The sequence below is a fragment of the Macaca thibetana genome, chromosome 16, assembly GCF_024542745.1.
Source record: "Macaca thibetana thibetana isolate TM-01 chromosome 16, ASM2454274v1, whole genome shotgun sequence".
NCBI classification, from domain to species: Eukaryota; Metazoa; Chordata; class Mammalia; order Primates; family Cercopithecidae; genus Macaca; species Macaca thibetana.
In genome coordinates this window covers 55,174,376-55,193,344 of record NC_065593.1, presented here as the reverse complement: position 1 = coordinate 55,193,344, position 18,969 = coordinate 55,174,376, and the positions used below count along the sequence as shown (strand labels likewise).

Below are 18,969 nucleotides of genomic sequence, written 5' to 3'. Positions count from 1 at the left end.
CCCTCCCCACCCTGCCCCAGATCTGGTGAAACCACCAACCAGCGGGGCAGGGCAGAGGCTGTCACTGCCACACGCCTTCAGAGCTCCCCACAACTTACGTTCATGCTGCTGAGATACAGATGAGAGCTGGAGAAGCTGTCAGGCTGGTATAGGTGTGGACAAGCTCCGCTGTCCTGGGAAGACCTGGACGTGATCTTTTGAGGTGCAGTGTAATGTGATGGGGGTGGTGGGATGGTGTTTGAGATGGGGATGGCAGACATGGCTTAGAATCCTGACTTTGCCATTTATTAGCAGCCTGACCTTGGGCCAATCAACCAAACCTCAGGGTCCTGTCTGTGTAGGGAGAATAATAGTAACTACCTCAAGTGGTAGCAAAAGTGCCTGTATTTGAGAGCTTGTCCGTCACTAGAAGTAGTTTAGTTTAGTTTTGTTTTGTTTTTGAGATGGGAGTTTCACTCTGGTTGCCCAGGCTCAAGTGCAATGGCGCAATCTCGGCTCACTGTAACCTCCGCCTCCCAAGTTCAAGCACTTCTCCTGCCTCAGCCTCCTGTGTAGCTGGGATTACAGGCATGTGCCACCATGCCTGGCTAATTTTTTGCATTTTTAGTAGAGACAGGGTTTCACCGTGTTGGCCAGGCTGGTCCCAAACTCCTCACCTCAGGTGATCCACCCGCCTCAGCCTCCCAAAGTGCTGGGATTACAGGCGTGAGCCACTGTGCCCGACCTAGAAGTGATTTTTGTCAGGAGACAGAAGACCTTTAGTGACTGGAGTCAAACAGGTGGAGTGTAAAGATCAGCTCTGCCCCTTAGCTGTGGGACCCCGAGCAAGCCACCTCACCTCTCCACACCTCTGTTCTGTCACCTTTTACAGGTCAATAATGCCCATCTCACAGGGCAGCTGTGACCAGTGCATACTGCACAGACCAGGACATAGAAAGATGGTAACTGAGGTTTTGTCGTGGTTGTTCATTAGCATTGCTTAGGACCCAGGTCTGATCCCTTCATTCAGCTGGTGTGATTGTGAGTCAAGGATCTGATATCCCCAAAGAAAGGACTGCAAGTGTTTGCCAGTTAGAGTTTATTTGTTACAAGATACGATATCGCACATGTATTCCTGTGTTTGGCATCAGAAGACCTGAACTCAAATCTCCAGTTCATTACCTATTAGGACTTGCTCACTCCCTGTTTCTCTCCCAGCCTCAGTGTCCTCATAGGGGAAATGGGAATGCTAATAATGGCCTACTTCACAGAACTGTGGTGAAGACAAAACCAATCAAGCACGTGGATCAGTGAGGATGCGCAGGGCTGCAAGCGCCAGAAATCCCAGAATCTTGCTGCTACGATTGGATACTGATCTAAGGAGCTTAATTAGTAAGAACTTGTGGATGCGGGGCAGCCTGCAGAGCTGGTTGATTTAGGGCTCAGTGACATCATCAAGGCTGGGCTTGGGACTGCCTAGGTTCCCTGAGAGGAGTGGAACCATGGTGGGAAGATGTAGCAAAGATGAGGATGATGATTGACAGGTCAGTCTGGAATTGTTGCCTCCTAAAGTTCATTCATCCGTTCTTTCGGTAGCTACAAACTGGGCACCCACCAGGTACCAGTCACAGGGCTGGGCTTTGGAGAACAGACATGACCCACCTGCATTGTGATCCACTGCTGTTTGATAAATCACCACAAAACATGGGGGCTGACGGCAGTAGCTCTCAGTTGCTATGCCTCACAGCTTCTCAGCATAAGAACTGGGGACCAGGCATGACTGGGATAGCTGTCGCTGCTCAGTGATGTCTGGGGCCTCAGATGGAAGATTCGAAGGCTGGGAGGAGAATCATCTGAAAGTTCACTGATGTGGCTGGCACACATTGTCGCTGAGCCCTGGGCTGGGACTATCCTCTGGAACACCTGCACACGGCTTCTCCATGGGGCCAGGGCTTCCTCAGGTCATGGTGGCTGAGTTCCAAGGGTGAGTATCCCAAGGGAGAGAGCAGGTGGAATCTGTGCGCTTTCTATGATCAAGCCTCGGAAATCACAGGGCCTCTGTTTTGCCATACTACTTTGACTGTTGTGATCACAAGCCACATGGTCACAAGTCCCCAGCTGCCTCTCAGTGGGAAGAATGTCGGTCACATTCTAAGAAGAGCAGGTGGGATGGAATCGACACAGGGGATGGCCATCTTTGGAAAGTACAGTCTGCCACACTCCCCTTGAATGATGCTCATGTCTAGCTGGGAAGGCATACATGACCATTCAGCAATACAGTGCACAAACCGTCACATAGGTACAGGGTGCTTAGGGCCATGGCAGAAGTAGTATCTACTTACCCTGGTACCCTGGAGGAGGCTTTTGATCTGAATCTCAGATGAGTCAGACTGGAGCCGGTGGAGCCTGGGAGGAAGGTCTCAGCAGAGGAAGTCATCTGGCAAAGGGCTGTGCTCTGGGAAGGGCAGGAGGATTCTGTGGCTGGAGCTCAGGCTTCAGGTTCAGTGTGGAGGAGGGAAGAAAGGGTGCAGAGGTAAGCTGGGGCCAGACGCGGGGTGCCTAAGAGCAGACTCATTACTCCCTGCCCTCCTCCAGTCCCTGGCCCTCTGCACACAGTAGGCACTTCATATTGATTGAAATTGGAGTGAGCAGTGTGTGTGGAAGAGGAAACCAAATCCCAAACAGAGACCGTGGAACCTCCTGGAGGCAGCATGGGATAGACAGGGAGAACCTACTTTCTTATCATAGGAACTTGAGATTCTCTTTCTCAGTTGTTGCCTTTCTAGTATTTTTCAGTGTCTCTGCAAGAGTTCACTGGGGCTAAGAGCAGCCCCTGAGTCACTTCTTGTTCCTATCACTCACCCCCAGCTGGATTCTTGGGTCTTCTTCCCTCCATACTGGTCCCCAGAGAGTGTGGACTCTCTGCCTCTTGTAGGTAAGAAGGAGGCAGCTGGCTGAGGAGGTGGCAGGGGCACGTGAAAGGGCCAGGAGGGTGAGGATGGAGAGGAGGGGAGGGAAAAGAAGGAGATGGAGGGGGAGAAGATGAAATTGCTAAGTGCCGGAGCCAAAAGCCCATACTGCAAATTGCTTTTTCCTTCACACTTGTCCCAGGGAAAGGCTCAATTAAAATAGCACCTATTGGAAGTGGAAGGGCAATTGAACCAGGCAGCTTATTAGGCCCGTCTCCAAGAGCATTCAGGGGCAGCCATGAGCTTCGGGAACTTCCACCATGTTAACTCAGCGGGGAAGATGACCCCGAGCAGCAAGGGCCGACGGGATGGGGCTGCCCCCCCGTCTTGCCTGCCCGGGGCCCTGCTCAGTGGCCTGAGAGGGCGGGACTGGTCTGTGTGGGGCACTCTTCTGTGGTGGGGTAGTTCAGTGGGCTGAGACGTGGGGCTGATGAGATCAAAACCGCCCAGTTCCAAGTCCCAGAACAGAGAAAAAGCGGGACCAGAGGTGGTTTTGGGGACCAAGCCAGACTTTCTAGGGGAGAATGACTTGCCAAAGGTGACCCAGTCAGTTGGTGATGAGAGATCTGGAGTCAGAGGGGGAAGTCACCGACTCCCAATCCAGTGCTGCTGCCCAGGGACAGTCTCACCATGCCACGCTGTCCTAAACTAGCCTGTGGCCCTCGCCCCAAATACATGCCCATGGCCTGTCACTGTACCAGGTTCATGCCAGGCACAGCTATTTCAGGGTGGCAGGAGCCATGCCAAAGGCTTTTCTGGCTTGAGGGCATCTCTCCACACCCCTCAGTTATTGACACAAACTGGCACACACACTGCCAGACTATGCTGTCCCTAGGAGGAGGCAGACAGAGGAGGACACAGCCCACAGGCTTGGCTGGAACGGCAGGTTCCAGAGCTACCCGCTGGCCGCCCACAGTGAAGTCTGGTAGGGGTGGCACTCTCCCCACGGGTTACCCATTGGACCAGAGCTCATTCACCCAGAGCCCGTTTCCATGACAACAGCAAGCTCCTTACCCATCAATTTCATCCTTAAAGATTCCCACCCCAGCTGTCTGAGCCTGGGCTCATCGCCCAGCTGCCGCGCCAGCCCACGTCTCCAGATCACAGGTTTAGCAGTGACTTGTCAAACTGCCAGAGAGAGCCTCCTGGGAGGTGCCTGGTAACTGGCATAGCCCTTGAAAACCACCATGTAATCACCTGCTAATTGGATTAGGGACTTGTTCCCAGGGACTTTCTTTTGCCCCCATGTTGAGGCCACCCTACTCCATTCTTCTAGAACTTAGCATTGGAGAGCTTCCCCATTACCCTCTGTGCAACCTCCCAGGCCAGGGTAATGCTGACTTCCCCGAAGTCAGATACTGACACAAGGGGAAAAGGAAACCTCCAGTTTTCTGGGGCCCAGGTACACTCAGAGAGGAAAATCTCCCCAGGGTGGGAGAACACACAGAGCCCCCTCTTCCCCACCTCTGCCCGCCAGCCCTGCTCTCAGCCTTGCAAGAAAAGCTGGCTTTTCCCTTGGGGGCTTTTGCCTCCCTGCTTCTCCCCACTAGACATCACCTCCCTCGCAGCCCAGCTCCGTGTTCACCCCCACCAGGAAGTCTTCCTTTCTAAACCGTTTTTCTCTGCATCCTCTCAGAGTGGCTATATTTGGTTCCTGCAATATAACTTCGTATATATTGCATCAGGGAGAGGGGGAGATTCCTGAAGCTGGTTTCTAAAAAATTTTTTCTGAAGCTATTTTTTTGGTGCATTTTCTTTCTATTCCAGAAAATTCTTATAGTGGGTGGATGTCATTTATCTACTCAGCATCTCGTCTTTGGACTACAAATCCTTATCCCCTTCTGCTGGTACCATTGTCTCTCCTTCCTGTGGAAAACCTGTGCCACGGGACTCAGTGGGGGCTGCCTCCTCCAGCAGGGTCAGCGCCTGAAGCAGGCCTGGTCCATGCAGGACTGGGTCAGCAGCCCACAGCGGTCAGTTCAGGGTGACCACATGACTGTGCGGAGAGCCCATCAGAATCTTCCCTGGAATTCCCATAGACACTGCTGGTTTCCTGACCAACATCCATTCCTCCCCTGTTCTCACTAGCTACACGCCACTTTTGTTGATCTAGCAAGAAGTCCAGTTGAAGATATTTGTGCCTCTAGACTTTCTTGCAGGTAGGGGTCATGTCACCCAGTTCTGGTCAATAATATATGGGCAGAAGTTGCTAGGAGAGACTTCTGGGAAAGGGTTTCAAAAGGAACATGGCTCCTTTAGTCCAATCTTAACTGATGGCTGAGATGGAGACATCTTAACCTTTTATTCCAGCCATGTGAGAGAGGCCACCTGAGAATAAAGTGATCCAAGAAGAAAGCAAAACACACACACACACATTGAGAGAGAGAGAGAGAGAGAGAGAGAGAGAGAGAGAGAGGGCAATATCAATTAAGCCCCTAGATTCAGCCATGCCTGAAGCCTCAGAACTTCCCAATTTGGAGAGCCAATCAATAAATCCTTTTCCTACTTAAGCTGGTTTGCACTGCGTCTCCATCTCTTTCAGTGAAAGACCCCTCAGTGCAAACCTCCACAAGACCAAACCCATGTCTTTCCCTGCCTCTGTTCTCCCCTCCCAAGCTACCCCACATAAGATGCTAGATGCAAAGCTCGCATCTTATGTTCATTCAGATGACTCTGAGCCCCCCCAATTCTTATCTCAACGAGTCAAAGGCTTGAAAAGACTTGACATCTGAACTAGACTCATTAAGGAAAAACTCATTAATTCCCTGTGGAGATCTGAGGCCAAGCACACCTCATCTGAGGCCAAGATCTGAAGCAGTGCATGGCTTGGAATCCCGTCTCCTCTTCACCAAGCCATTCCTTCTGCACTCACCTCCTCCAGGAAGCCTTCCAAACCAGATCTTAACTCCAACATCCTAACTACCTTGTGAACACTCACTTTTGTTAACAGTTTGATTCAGCAGTACTTGGATTCCACGAGTATTTGAGCATAGTTGTGTGTGTCTCATCTCTCTCACCCCACCCCACCCCACACTACCAGCTGACTCTCCCGAACTCTCTAGAGCAAGAGCTGTGTCTCCATCAGACTAGCAACTTCCTGAGGGCGAGGACTCTAATCTCTTATCCCATTGGGATCCAGATGCTCTCCCCTCACATCAGACTGGGAACGGAAAATCTTTCTGTGCCCCATGGAGCTTCCTTGGCAAGACAGGAGGATACGGAGTCTGAACCCCGTAGAGGTGGAGAGTGGGAGGAAGAAGGTAGCCGGGAACAGTTAGCAGGAGGGTCCATCTTAACCTTCAGGGAAAAACTGATTCACAGCACATAAGGCTAGTTCTGGATCAGAATCTGTTATTCAACAGCACTTGTAAGGGTTTAACTCAGATCCTGTCCCCTCTCGTGTAGAAATCCCTCCCTGCCTAAGGCCAGGATTCTGCCTTGCCAGCATTTTTTTTTTTTTTTAGACGGAGTTTCACTCTTGTTGCCCAGGCTGGAGTGCAATGCTGCCATCTTAGCTCACTGCAACCTCCGCCTCCTGGGTTCAAGCGATTCTCCTGCCTCAGGCTCCTGAGTAGCTGGGATTACAGGTGTATACTACCATGCCTGGCTAATTTTTGTGTGTGTGTATTTTTTTAGTAGAGACAGAGTTTCTGTGTCACCTCAGGTGATCCACCTGCCTCAGCTTCCCAAAGTGCTGGGATTACAGGCGTAAGCTACTGCACCAAGCCCGTGCCAGTGTTTTTTGTTTCTCTTGTCCCTTGACTGTTGTGTAATGATGAATCCCTTTCTTGGGAAGCTTGTCAAATGCAAGTAGACGCTGAGGGGGTGGCCATGTGTCTACTGTCTCATAGCTCCTGTTGGATGGGAGTAGCCGGTGTGGCTGCCAGTGCTGGCGGGAGAGGATACCACCATCTGCTCTCTTCAGCATGCTGCCCTGCCTTTGAGTCCCCTCACTCCCGCCCCAAGACTAAATCCTTGAAAGAGCAGCTCCACAGTGAGCATGTGGCAAGGAAGGATGCTAATGGAGGGAAGAAAGTGATGAATCCGGCCGGGCGCGGTGGCTCAAGCCTGTAATCCCAGCACTTTGGGAGGCCGAGGCGGGCGGATCACAAGGTCAGGAGATCGAGACCACAGTGAAACCCCGTATCTACTAAAAATACAAAAAATTAGCCGGGCGCGGTGGCGGGCGCCTGTAGTCCCAGCTACTCAGGAGGCTGAGGCAGGAGAATGGCGGGAACCCGGGAGGCGGAGCTTGCAGTGAGCCGAGATCGCGCCACTGCACTCCAGCCTGGGCAACAGCATGAGACTCCGTCACTGCACTCCAGCCTGGGCAACAGCATGAGACTCCGTCTCGAAAAAAAAAAAAAAAAAAAAAAAGAAAGTGATGAATCCCCAAAAGAGTCAGGGAAAGCCACGCAGGAAGGAAAAAATAGATGCATAAAGGTGGCGGGGACGAGCTGGGCGAGGCTGCCTGCTGACAGCTGAATCAAAACTCCAGAGAGCTGGGCACGGTGGCTCACACTTGTAGTCCCAGCACTTTGGGAGGCCCAGGCGGGGGGATCGCGTGAACCCAGGAGTTCAAGACCATCCTGGGTGACATGGTGAAGTCCCATCTCTACAAAAGATACAAAAATTAGTCGGGCACAGTGGCATGTGCCTGTAATCTCAGCTACTTTGGAAGCTGAGGTGGGAGGACTGCTTGAGCCCAGGAGGTGGAGGTTGCAGTGAGCTGAGTTTACATCACTGCACACCAGCCTGGGCAACAGAGTGAGACCCTACCTCAAAAAGAAAACAAAAAAAGAAACCCAGGCTGGGCACGGTGGCTCACGCCTATAATCCCAGCACTTTGGGAAGCTGAGACAGGTGGATCACTTGAAGTCAGGAGTTTGAGACCAGCCTGGCCAACATGGTGAAACCCCATCTTTACTAAAAATACAAAAACTAGCCAGGTGTGGTGGTGGGTGCCTGTAGTCCCAGCTACACAGTAGGCTGAGGCAGGAGAATGGCTTGAACCTGGGAGGCAGAGGTTGCAGTGAGCTGAGATTAGCCTGGGCAACAGAGCGAGACTCCGTCTCAAACAAACAAAACCCAGATAGCAGAAAGCCCAGGTGAGGAGAAGGGGAGAGGCAGAGAGGACATGAAGATTTGTTTGGTAGAGAGAAGGGAATTGATGGAAGCCCTTGGATGCAGTTTGAGCCTGTATTTTGTAGAAGAAGTGATGGGGAAATGGGCCAGATCTCGGACAGGAGAGAGACATGATGCAATCAGTGCTAATGATCCAGACATCTCCATGGAGGAGGATGAGCACCCAAGGGAAATGGAGGCAAGGTGCTCTCCCAGGATGCTGCAGCAGGGATCAGCGTGCCTAGCACGGCGATGGAAGTGGAAGGGAGTCGGAGATCTGACTGAGCGACTCCTAACTTTTGAGAGTTGGTGGCTCATTCCCACCAAGGAGCTCATGGCTGCTGCTTTGGGTCTTTGCTGCCAAATGTCACTGGCCTGGGGTCACCTCACCCATCACCCATGGAGAGTGGCTCTCCTCTCCCTGTTTGTGCAGGGCTTTCTTTCCATTGGCAGCGACTGGCCAGGGGGCCTCAGAGTAGCTGGGAATGGGGAGCAGACTGCCAAGAAGGTTTGGTCAGGCGAACCAACTTGGAGGGCAGGGGAAAGAAGTGGAGCCGTCAACCTTCGCATTTTACAGGCATCCAAATCACACACCAAATAAGGAGAAAGATGGGACACATTTGCACAATAATTCAAGACAGGATCTCCATGGCAACAATTACCCAAAAACTCACTCCTGACAGTTGCAACAGCAGGAGCTAGCAAAGAAGACTGGGGGTGGGAAACGTGTGTGGGGGCTCAGAGAATGGTTTCCTTTTATTCTCAAACTGAAGGAAGTGCTGACGGCAGGAAACAAGGTGTCTCACAGCCTGACTAAGCCAAGAGCCATTGGAAGCAGGATCTGGAAGAAGACTGAGAGATGTCTTGTGTGAGCTCTTTTTGAGCTGCGTAGAGGTCTGGGTGTGGGACACCACAGTGAGATGTGCCAGTGGGATGTGCCAGCTCAGGGGAGCTGACACATGACATAGGTTAGGAGAACGGAGCTCTAGTCTCCTCTGCTCCCCTCCCAGACTTGCTGTGTGGCCCCTCAGTTTCCTCTACAGTGAAATGTACAACCTACCTCCAAGAACTATTACAAGGCTGAGTGAATGCATGAGATGAGAAATGCTTTTACCAAAGTCACTGCCAATGCAAAGATAAGAGGTTTCAGGGCAGCCATGGAGAGTGGCCTGAGAAAAGTAGCTGCATGCAAGGCTGTTCTTACCAGGCAGAGGAGTCTCCTGGGTCAGGTGAGAGTCAGTACAAAGACTGTGGTGGGAACCTAGAGTGTGGCAGCAATACTGATGAGATGTTGGGAACGTGGGAGGTGGGGTTTAGTGGCAGAAGCGTCACCTGTGTCCTACCACCAGACAGATGAACAGACTGACTGTCAGCTCAGAGCAGGTAGTAGAGTGTGTAACTTCCAATTTACAAAGATTTTTAAAGACGTTTGGCTCAAAAAGGAAAAGCATTCTGCTTTCTTTTTGGAGTAACATAAATCCAACCCCCTTCCCACCCACATCCTTTTAAGTGTATTTCTTTTTGTCTGGTAGTCCTCAAAAGCCATTGGCTATTTTTCAGATCCTAGAGCTCAGATTGCCTTAAACCTCTTGAGAAAGGAGAGCTTTTTCATCTTTCTTTTGGGAACTAAGACTATCTCTAGAGCAAAGAAAAAGGTTCTTCTTGGTTTCATTTGCATTTGGAAGCCCAGGTTTTTGGGGAAAAAACCACTCTCAAGAGCTTATTACTATTATAAATGTTTAGCCATGTGATTTTTCCTCAGGAGGGCAACCAAAACTTTTCATACCAACTCCCATGGATAGCAGTCCCCTTAAGCTGAATTATGGTGGGAAAGGATTAAGGTAGGACATTTCTTGAGCACCTTTTTCCTATTCTGGGATCTCTCTTTTGCCATCCCACTCTCCACTACAAAACTTTTCCCTTCCCTCTCGTATCACTAACCATGGAAAATCCTCCCATCCTTAGAGGTCCTCAGAAGCCATTCTTCCCACTGCTGGAGCTGACTTTCTTCCCTTTCCTTCTGGTCTGAGCAGGAAAACTGATTCAGGAGAGAGCCCATCTAAAGGAATTCAGGCTGGGCCCTGAGACAGGACATCACGGGGCAGACTTTGGAGTGGCCACAATAGTCCAGGTCTCGTCCTCAGCAGTAGAGTCCAGAAACTCGGTTGGGCCAGGACATCCATAAGTTGTCAGCCTCTCAGGACTGATTCAGGCTAACCAAATTCATTGATGGGCAACCAGAATGCCATTTCCTGAATAATATATCTACCAAAAGACTGGTATCCAAAATATATAAAGACCTCCCAAAGCTCAACAATAAGAAAACAAACAGCCCACCTTTAAAAAAGCAAAAGACACTTTACTAAAGAAGATATATACAGATGGCACTTAAGAACATGAAAAGATGCTCAACATCATCATTCAATAGGAAAAGACAAATTAGACACACAATGAGGTGCAACTACACATTTGCTAGAAAGGCACACATACATACAAACAAAACACAAAATCTGACAATATCAAGTGCTGATGAGGACATAGAGCACCTAGAATGCTCACACATTGCTGGTGGAAATGCAAAATGAAAAACAATTTGGCAGTGTCTTATAGAGTTAAGCATGTGCTTTCTATATGACCCAGCAATCTCACTTCTAGGTATTTACCCAAGTGAAATGAAAACTTTTGTTCACACACACATAAAAAAACTCTGCAAATACTTGTTGATTAAATAAAAACTGTGCAAATCCAAAAACATGATATTTCTAAAATGGAGATAAGGGAGTGGGGCATAGTTGGAATTCCAAAAATAAAATATAGGCCAGGTGTGGTGGTTCACACCTCTAATCCCAGCATTTTGGGAGGCCAAGGCGGGCAGATCATGAAGTCAGGAGTTCAAGACCAGCTTAGCCAACATGGTGAAACCCCGTCTCTACTAAAAATACATAAAAAATTATCCGGGCATGATGACATGAGCCTGTAATCCCAGCTATGTGGGAGGCTGAGCCTGGAGAATCATTTGAATCCGGGAGGCGGAGGTTGCAGTGAGCCGAGATCACGCCACTGCACTCCAACCTGGGTGACAGAGCAAGACTCCATCTCAAAAAAAAAAAAAGAAAAAAAGAAAAAGTATTGATCAGTGTAGTAGTTGGTTTTCAAAGATACCCCCAATGAACCATGCCTCCCAGTATTCGTGCCCTTGTGTAGTCTCCTCACACATCAAATCTGGACTGTCCCTGTGATTCATTTTAATAAACAGGATGTGGAAGAGGAGAAAGTATGCTGATTCTGGGCCAATTATTGAGGTCTGGAAACTGATTTTGCACTTTTGGGAAGAAACCTGCCATACATCAAGTATGGCTGTGCTGCTGTCTAGACTGTGTGGAGAAGCCACATGGAGGAAATGCCATGAGATAAGGAGAGGAAAGAGGTCCAACCATCTCAGCAGAGCCCAGCATTCCAGCTGTCCCTGCCAAGGTGCCAGCCAAGTCCTTGAAGACTGCAGTTCCTGCCAGTATCACGTGCAGCAGGACTGTGCAGTTGAGCCCAGTCAACCTGCAGGATCATGAGAGATAATGAAGTGGCTTCCATAAAACCAGAAATTTCTGGGAGTAGTTATGCAGTTATAGATAACTGAAAGAATCTCTTTCAATGTGTGCTAGACCCTCTGCTTACTCATCATTTTCATCAATGATGTTATTAGCATCTCGAGGGCAGAGCCTGAGTTGCTTTCACCTCTGCAACCTCCTTAGCACCCAGCACTAGGAGAGTGACATAGGACACACCTAAAAAATACCAGCACTGACATGCAAACTTAGGTCTTGCACGTCAAGTTTATTAGGTGTGTAAAACTTCTTGTAGTGTTCACTCTAACTTAGCCAGGTGGGAAAGTGTCAAATAAAAAGGACTCCAGTAGCATCCCTTGAATCTGCACTCAAGGGATGCTACTCGGAAATCCCACTGAAGTCCTTTTTATTAAATGTGTGTGCATGCGTGCAACACACATGTGTACATGTATTCCTTTCCCCCAAAACTGGAATGTCAGATGAGGGCCATTTCTGCTGTACCCACTGCCTCTGCCACTCATTAGTTGATTGTGAGCTGGAGCCCATTACCTAACCACACAACCAGATGACAACCTTATATGAGAGCTGGCTTGCTCAGTCTGCCACTGCTTTTTTCTTTGTGTGTGTGTGTGTGTGTTTGTGTACAGATGGGGTCCCATTGTGTTGCCCAGGCTTCAAGTGATCCTCCCGCCTGGGTTCAAGTGATCCTCCCGCCTTAGCCTCCCAAATTACTGGGAATGCAGGTATGAGTCACCACACCCAGCCTCTGTTGCTTCGTTGTTGAAAATTGTTGAGATCTAGCGTTCCCCACGGGTTAAACTCTCCTTATCCATGGACTGGAGGGCACCTATCATGGGATCTCAAGTCTAAGTAATAAAGCTACGACTGCAAGGGTGAGTAAGCGCTGCCTCAGAACATCCCCCAGTGCTGCCATCTCAGAGGCTGGGACACATGCCCCGTCTGTGGAGCTAGGGTTTGCTGTCCTGGACACCCTATGTATCTGCTGTGATCTTTACTGACAAGAAAGAATCTTGCTTTCTTGACACGAATCTGCACTCAAGACGTGCTACTCAGAAATCCCACTTAAGTCCTTTTTGTTAAATGTGTGTGCATGCGTGCAACATATGTGTACACGTTTACCTTTTCCGCAAAACTGGAATGCTGGATGAGGGCCATTTCTGCTGTACCCACCACCTCGCACGCTCAGTTCTTTCCCTCTGAAGCCACCCCCAATACTCAAGGCTTCTTTCCATCTACTACTGAGTTGGGGTCTGGGGAGGGTGACCTCCAGCAGCCACAGCTGTGCACCCCTCTGTGTGAACTTGGCTTAGACAAGCAAGTGGGAAAGTAAGTGGATGTGGTGACGTAAGCCCTCCCTACTTCCCCCGTTCTAGGGGACATCTTGCTAGTAAAGGCACAGCTGACCCCAGAAGTACTGTCCCCGACTCAGAGGACAGGATGTGGAGGGTTTGACCTAGACCCTGAGACACATGGAACCAGCTACCTGGGGAGCAAAGCAAGTGCCAGGGGTTCTGGGGCTGCAGGCCAGGGCCAGACTCTAGGTCTGCCACCCCTTGCTCCCCCAGTGCCTGGCACAGTGCCTAGCCCACAGGAGATTCACAATAGACACCTGTGGAATGAATGAGCTTGGACAAGATCAGTAAACAGAACGTTAATTTCCTCTCCTCTAAAACAGGAAATTAGAGGAGCATCTGCTCTTCTTACCAATGTGTTGTGGGGAGCAAAGGAGGTCAGCTCAAGTGAAACTGATTTGAATCCCAGCTCTGCCCCTTTCTAGTTGCACTACCTCAGGCAGCTGCAACCTCTTGGAGCCTCAGTTTCCTCATCTGTACAATGGGACCAGTTGCAAAACCTTCATGGGGGTGGAAGCTCAGTGTTTGGCATATTAGGCATTCGCTACTATTTTCATCATGCTTATGAAAGTACTTTGAAAATTGCAAATGCTTTTCAAATATGAATTGCTATTTTCTTTTTTTTTTTTTTGTCCAGGGAATCCATTTCAGAGAACCAAATGTACTTTAGGGAAAGAGTTCATATGATAAACAAAACTAACAATAATCCTCATTGCCCTTATTGAGCGTCTATTAAATGCCAGGCATTAGGCTGGCTTCTTAAAACACATCACGTCGTGAAAGCTATGGGTCCCCTATTGCTCCTATTTTGTAGGTGAGGAAAATGAGGCACAGAGAGGTTGAGCTACTTCCCCAAAGTTACAGAGCTAGGAAGCAGGACAGCCAGGATTTTGAAGACCAGGATCCCAGGCCTTCTCTCTTGTGAACCCAAGGCCCTGTGAGATTTACCGGTGCATCCTGGGAAAAGCTCTCAATGGACAGCAGTTGTGGGTGAGTGGGGCTTTCTAGAACCAGGCCCCTTCTTTATCCTCCACTCGGATGGCTCAGGATTCTGCTCTGTCTGGCTCTGCCCCGGAGCACTGTTCCTCATTCACTCTTACCTTATGTAAGAGTTCCCGCCCGCCACCCCAAGGATTATATAAGGCAGCCCAGTAAACACCCTGCAGGCCTTAGGACTCCTGGGGAGAACTAAGATGGTCTACAAATGTGACCTCTCACCCTCACCCCTTCTCAGGACGCCACTCTTGCTGGCTGTTTTCCTCCTGAGGCACGAGCCTGCCTGTGCCTGTGCGTGTAACTGCATGTGTGAGCATACACTCATGCCATGTGCCCACGTGTGCAGACTGGTACACCACAGGGGACCCAAACACACGTTAGTACACACGCATCTTCACTTTTTTTTTTAACAGTGGGAAAATCCTGCAAAGTGTCCCCACTAAGGCTTTCCTTTTCAGCAAATTCAGAACAGTTAACCTTGCTTTGTCAAGGAACAAAGAAAGAAAGGAAGGAAGGAAGGAGGGAAGAAAGAAAGAAAAGAAAGAAAGAAAAAAAGAAAGAAAGAAAAGAAAGAAAAAAGAAAGAAAGAAAGAAAGAAAAAGAAAGAAAAGAAAGAAAGAGAAAGAGAAAGAAAGAAAGGGAAAGAAGGAAGGAAGGAGAGAGAGAAAGAAAGAGAAAGAGGAAAGGTAAAGAAAAAAAGAAAAGAAGGAAGGAAGAGGGAGGGAGGGAGGAAGGGGAAAAGAAAAGAAAGAAAAAATGATAAAAGTTTTTTTTTTTTTTTTTTTTTTTTTTGAGATGGAGTCTTGCTCTGTCACCCAGGCTGGAGCGCAGTGGCATGATCTCGGCTCACTGCAAGCTCCGCCTCCCGGGTTCACACCATTCTCCTGCCTCCGCCTCCTGAGTAGCTGGGATTACAGGCACCCGCCACCACGCACGGCTAAGTTTTTGTATTTTTAGTAGAGACAGGGTTTCACCGTGTTAGCCAGGATAGTCTCGATCTCCTGACCTCGTGATCCACCTGCCTTGGCCTCCCAAAGTGTTGGGATTACAGGCGTGAGCCACTACGCCTAGCGATAAAAGTTTTTAAAAAAGAAATTTGGCCAGGCGCAGTGGCTCACACCTGTAATATCAGCACTTTGGGAGACAGAGACGGGTGGATCACCTGAGGTCAGGAGTTTGACACCAGCCTGGCCAACATGGTGAAACCCAGTCTCTACTAAAAATAATTAAAAATAAATTAGCCAGGCATGGTGGTGCAAGCCCGTAATCCCAGCTGCTCAGAAGGCTGAGGCAGGAGAATCGCTTGAATCTGGGAGGCAGGGGTTTCAGTGAGCCGAGATTGTGCCACTGCACTCCAGCCTGGGCAACAGAGCAAGACTCTGTCTCAAAAAAAAAAAAAAAATTAACTCTTGACTCACTGTCTTCTCACCCCAGTCACATTTAGTAGCAGACCCATTTTATTAGAGGAGAATTCTCGTAATGTTTGCTCTAACTTGGCCCGGTGGAAAAGTGTCTAAGCCTGTGTTCTTTCTGAAACCATTTTCTGGTCATTCAGGGTTTTACGTGAATGCCTGTAGCTGTCTGAGCTGCATTCCTCAAGCCACTGGGGGCAGCCCAGGCTCCAGATAACTGTACCACCTTACACGACGAAGCCACTTACCTAGGTTGCCTGAGTCAGTGAAGGACGAAGCACACCAAACCATCAATAGAACATTCTCCGCCGGGCGCGGTGGCTCAAGCCTGTAATCCCAGCACTTTGGGAGGCCGAGACGGGCAGATCACGCTCAGGAGATCGAGACCATCCTGGCTAATCAGAAACCCCGTCTGGGGCTGGCAGGCGCCTCCCAGCTACTCGCAAGTCAAACCAAAGTGAGCCAGATAGTGCCAATAGAACATTCCAGCCTGGGCGACAGAGCGAGACTCATCTAAAAAAAAAAAAAAAAAAAAAAAGGGTTTTGCCCCCAGAGACACTTTACAAGGAATCTCAGCTCCTGGCCTTACTGGCCTAGCCTGGCCTGAATTCTCCCAGGTCTGAGATTCGGTCCCAGGGTCCGGGGACGGGGCACATCCTGATCATGATGATTCTGACTGCACAGGAGCACTTGGGAGCCAGGACGACTCTGGATCCTTCATAGCCAGGGACCATCTGTGCCTTGGAGATACTCCCCCACCCCACCTGTGCTAAGCCTCTCCCTAATTAAACTAGTGCCAAAGACACGAGATGGCATTCCCTTTGCTTCTCTTAGCTAAAACCAGCTAAGACGTCAGTCACCTTCGTCCTTGTTATTCTTCACTCCCACCCACAGCGAAAGAGAGAAGAAAGGGAGAAATCCAGAGTCTCTCCCCGAGTCTTCCAAGAACCGCTTGAGTGGGGTTGGCACTAGGACAAAGGGTGGTAGGGGATACATAGGCCAGAAAGCCCAGCCTTCTCTCCTGCGGTGTCCCTAGGTCCCCCTGTCCACCACTTCCAGAGAGCAGAGCTGTCCTCTCCCTGTCTGCCAGGGAGTAGTCAATTCTTGCTGCTCCACGCTGCTGCAAGGGAAGTTAGCACCTGCAGGAGGCGTGGGTTTGTGGGCAGCTGGGGCATCCTGTAATGGGAGGCTCCAAGTCCCCTGCAGGCAACTGCGCTTGGAGGCCATTTTCTCCATTTCATAATAAACATTCTGGGACTTCCTCACCACAAAGCTGCCAACCCCCACCCGTACAGGATGCAACAAGGGGGTTTCTTCCGTCTACTCACCTGCCCGCTATAAGGGTAGGGACAAAGCAAGCACTTAGAAGGGGCTTTTGGCCTTATAATTAAACTTTTAATTAGATCTAGTTTTTCCCCTCTGCCAAATTGAGTTTTCCTTGTTCACGTTTTCTCCGTTTTGGACTCAGCTGACTGATTTTGTTTCATCTCATAGAAGACTCATCTATCCAGTGATTTAATTAATCTCACCAGCTGTCTGGCTGTCCCACAGGACCTGCCTTCTCCGCTGTCGGCCTTAGAAAACGATTCCCTTTCCCTTTCCTCGCTCTGGCCTCGGCGTGGAGCCCCAGGATCCCCTGACCTGCCCTGTGGGCTCCCCAGTCAAGCGTCCACGCAGGGACTAGATATCTCCCAAGGGGCTCAAAGGGTCCGCCAGGAGGGTACATGCCCTCGGCCCCGCAACACACACACACCCCACAGGCGCGGGGGGGGAAGCTGCCTGAAGCCCTACGGCTGCAGTTTTATTACAAGATTTCTTTCCAAACGCAAAATCAGGCCAACAAGCTTAGCGACTCTGACGCTTCACATCTTCACCCACTCTCCCTGCACCCTGCTCCGAAACCACCCGCACCAACGTACACACAAAACTCCCACGCGAGCGACCGCAGTCCCAAATTGCATCCCCACACCCACTCCCACCCTGCCCCGAACGTCTTAAAAAACAAACAACAACAACAACAAAAACTGGTAAGAACCCTCATCCCCCACTCTCCCACCCGCAACGCTGCAGCGCACACAGGACGGAGCCAGGCGTCCAAGTCCCTTCCCGCGCCCCCGCCGAGAGTCTCGCCGCGTCCCCGCCCTGGCGCCCCAGGCACGTAGCTGCCAGCCCGGAGGCAGCGGCAGAGCGCAGAGAGAGCCGGGCGAGGGTCCGGGTCTCCGGGGTCCTTCTTGCAGCAGCGCTGGCGAGGGCGGGCCCAGATGGCGCTCAGTACAGCCCCAGGATGGCGGCACCCACGTCCTTGGAGGGCCGGCGCTCCTGCACCAGAAAGTTGATCATGCTCTCGGACTTGATGAGCAGGTTGCAGCCCAGGAAGAAGACGCCGAAGACCACGGTAAGCGACAGCACGCAGAGCACGGCGATCTGCGCCACCCGTGACACCCACAGGCTGCGCTCGTCTGGCGCCAGCCCCGCGGGGACTCCATCGCTGGCGGCCAGCGGTGCGCCCCCGGGACAGCAGCCCAGCCACGTGCCCAGCCCGTGGGTGCGGTTCCCCAGGGCTGCCCCGGCGCCGCCTCCCACGCCGCCCACCTCCTCCAAGCCGCTGTGATTCAGGAAGGTCGCATTCATCGCGGCGCGGCGCCGGGGGTCTCGGCGCGCAGTCCCGGGTGCACTGGGCTGCTCGCCCGCGTCCGCGCTCTCAGGGACACTCGGGGCCCCTCCGATCCGCTCGTGCAGTGCGGGGAGGGGACGAAAGCGGGAGGCTCCCTGTGCGCTCTCGGGCCGCCTACTCCTGCGCACCGGGCGGGAAGCGGCCGCCCGGAGGAGCAAGCAACAGGCAGCGCAGGAGCTGGAGCCGGAGAACCTAGTGTGCGTCGCGGTCGCCCGCTGGGTTCCTCGCACGCCCGGCCGCCCCTCCCCTAGCAACGGCCCGGCCCCGCCCCGCCGGTCCCTGCAACATCTCCGAGGGGCGGGAATCCTGCCGCGGGCGCAGCCTCCCCGGAGTCCCGGTGCCGGAGGGGGTCGGGAGATCCGGCAGCCTCTGTCCTCTGGCCGGCGAAACTGCACCCCTCCTGGCACCCGCTGTCCGTTCTTGTCTAGAAAATCTCTCGAAGGTGCCCATTCCAGGATTTGATACCCTTAGCAGTGAAGTTATTCCGGAAGTCTGCCCTGACTCTCTTCGCTTATTATTTAAACCCTTGTAAGCCTTGCTAGCCATCAGAGGAGTCGCCGGGACTCCTGGCGCTGCCCACCCCACTGGCCCCGGGTCTCCTGGGCGGTCCTGCCTCCCAGCTTTCCCAGGGTGAAAGCTGTCGCGGCGAGGCGGGCTCTCTGCCTCCTTCCCTACACCCCCCCAACTTGGTCCCATTTAACTTTTTTTTTTTTTAATTAAAAAATAAATTACTGGGGTTTTTTTCCTTTCCGTTGTACACAAACATAGTCATTGTAGACTAGTTAGAAAACATGAATTACCAAAATTACTCTAAAACCTTATAATCCTGCTTCCTAGAGAGTGTCGATGTTATCATCTGGGTATAAACTCCTCCCAGAC

General features: G+C 51.1%; 1 protein-coding gene across 2 annotated transcripts; it reads right to left on the bottom strand.

Moving 5' to 3' along the window:
• Window positions 1–2,454: 2,454 nt before the first annotated feature.
• RPRML (reprimo like) lies at window positions 2,455–18,355 on the bottom strand. Of its 2 annotated transcripts, XR_007720233.1 has the most exons (2): window positions 17,473–18,355; window positions 2,455–2,472 (listed from the first exon to the last, which is right to left on the bottom strand). XR_007720233.1 is itself a non-coding variant. In XM_050763759.1 (1 exon), exon 1 carries the CDS (start codon window positions 18,045–18,047, stop codon window positions 17,685–17,687), a length of 363 nt encoding a protein of 120 aa, XP_050619716.1. In that variant the 5' UTR covers window positions 18,048–18,355; the 3' UTR covers window positions 17,182–17,684. The 2 variants fall into 2 exon arrangements, 1 of the variants encoding a protein (XP_050619716.1); XM_050763759.1 differs by lacking the exon at window positions 2,455–2,472 and having other exon boundaries at window positions 17,182–18,355.
• Window positions 18,356–18,969: the final 614 nt, after the last annotated feature.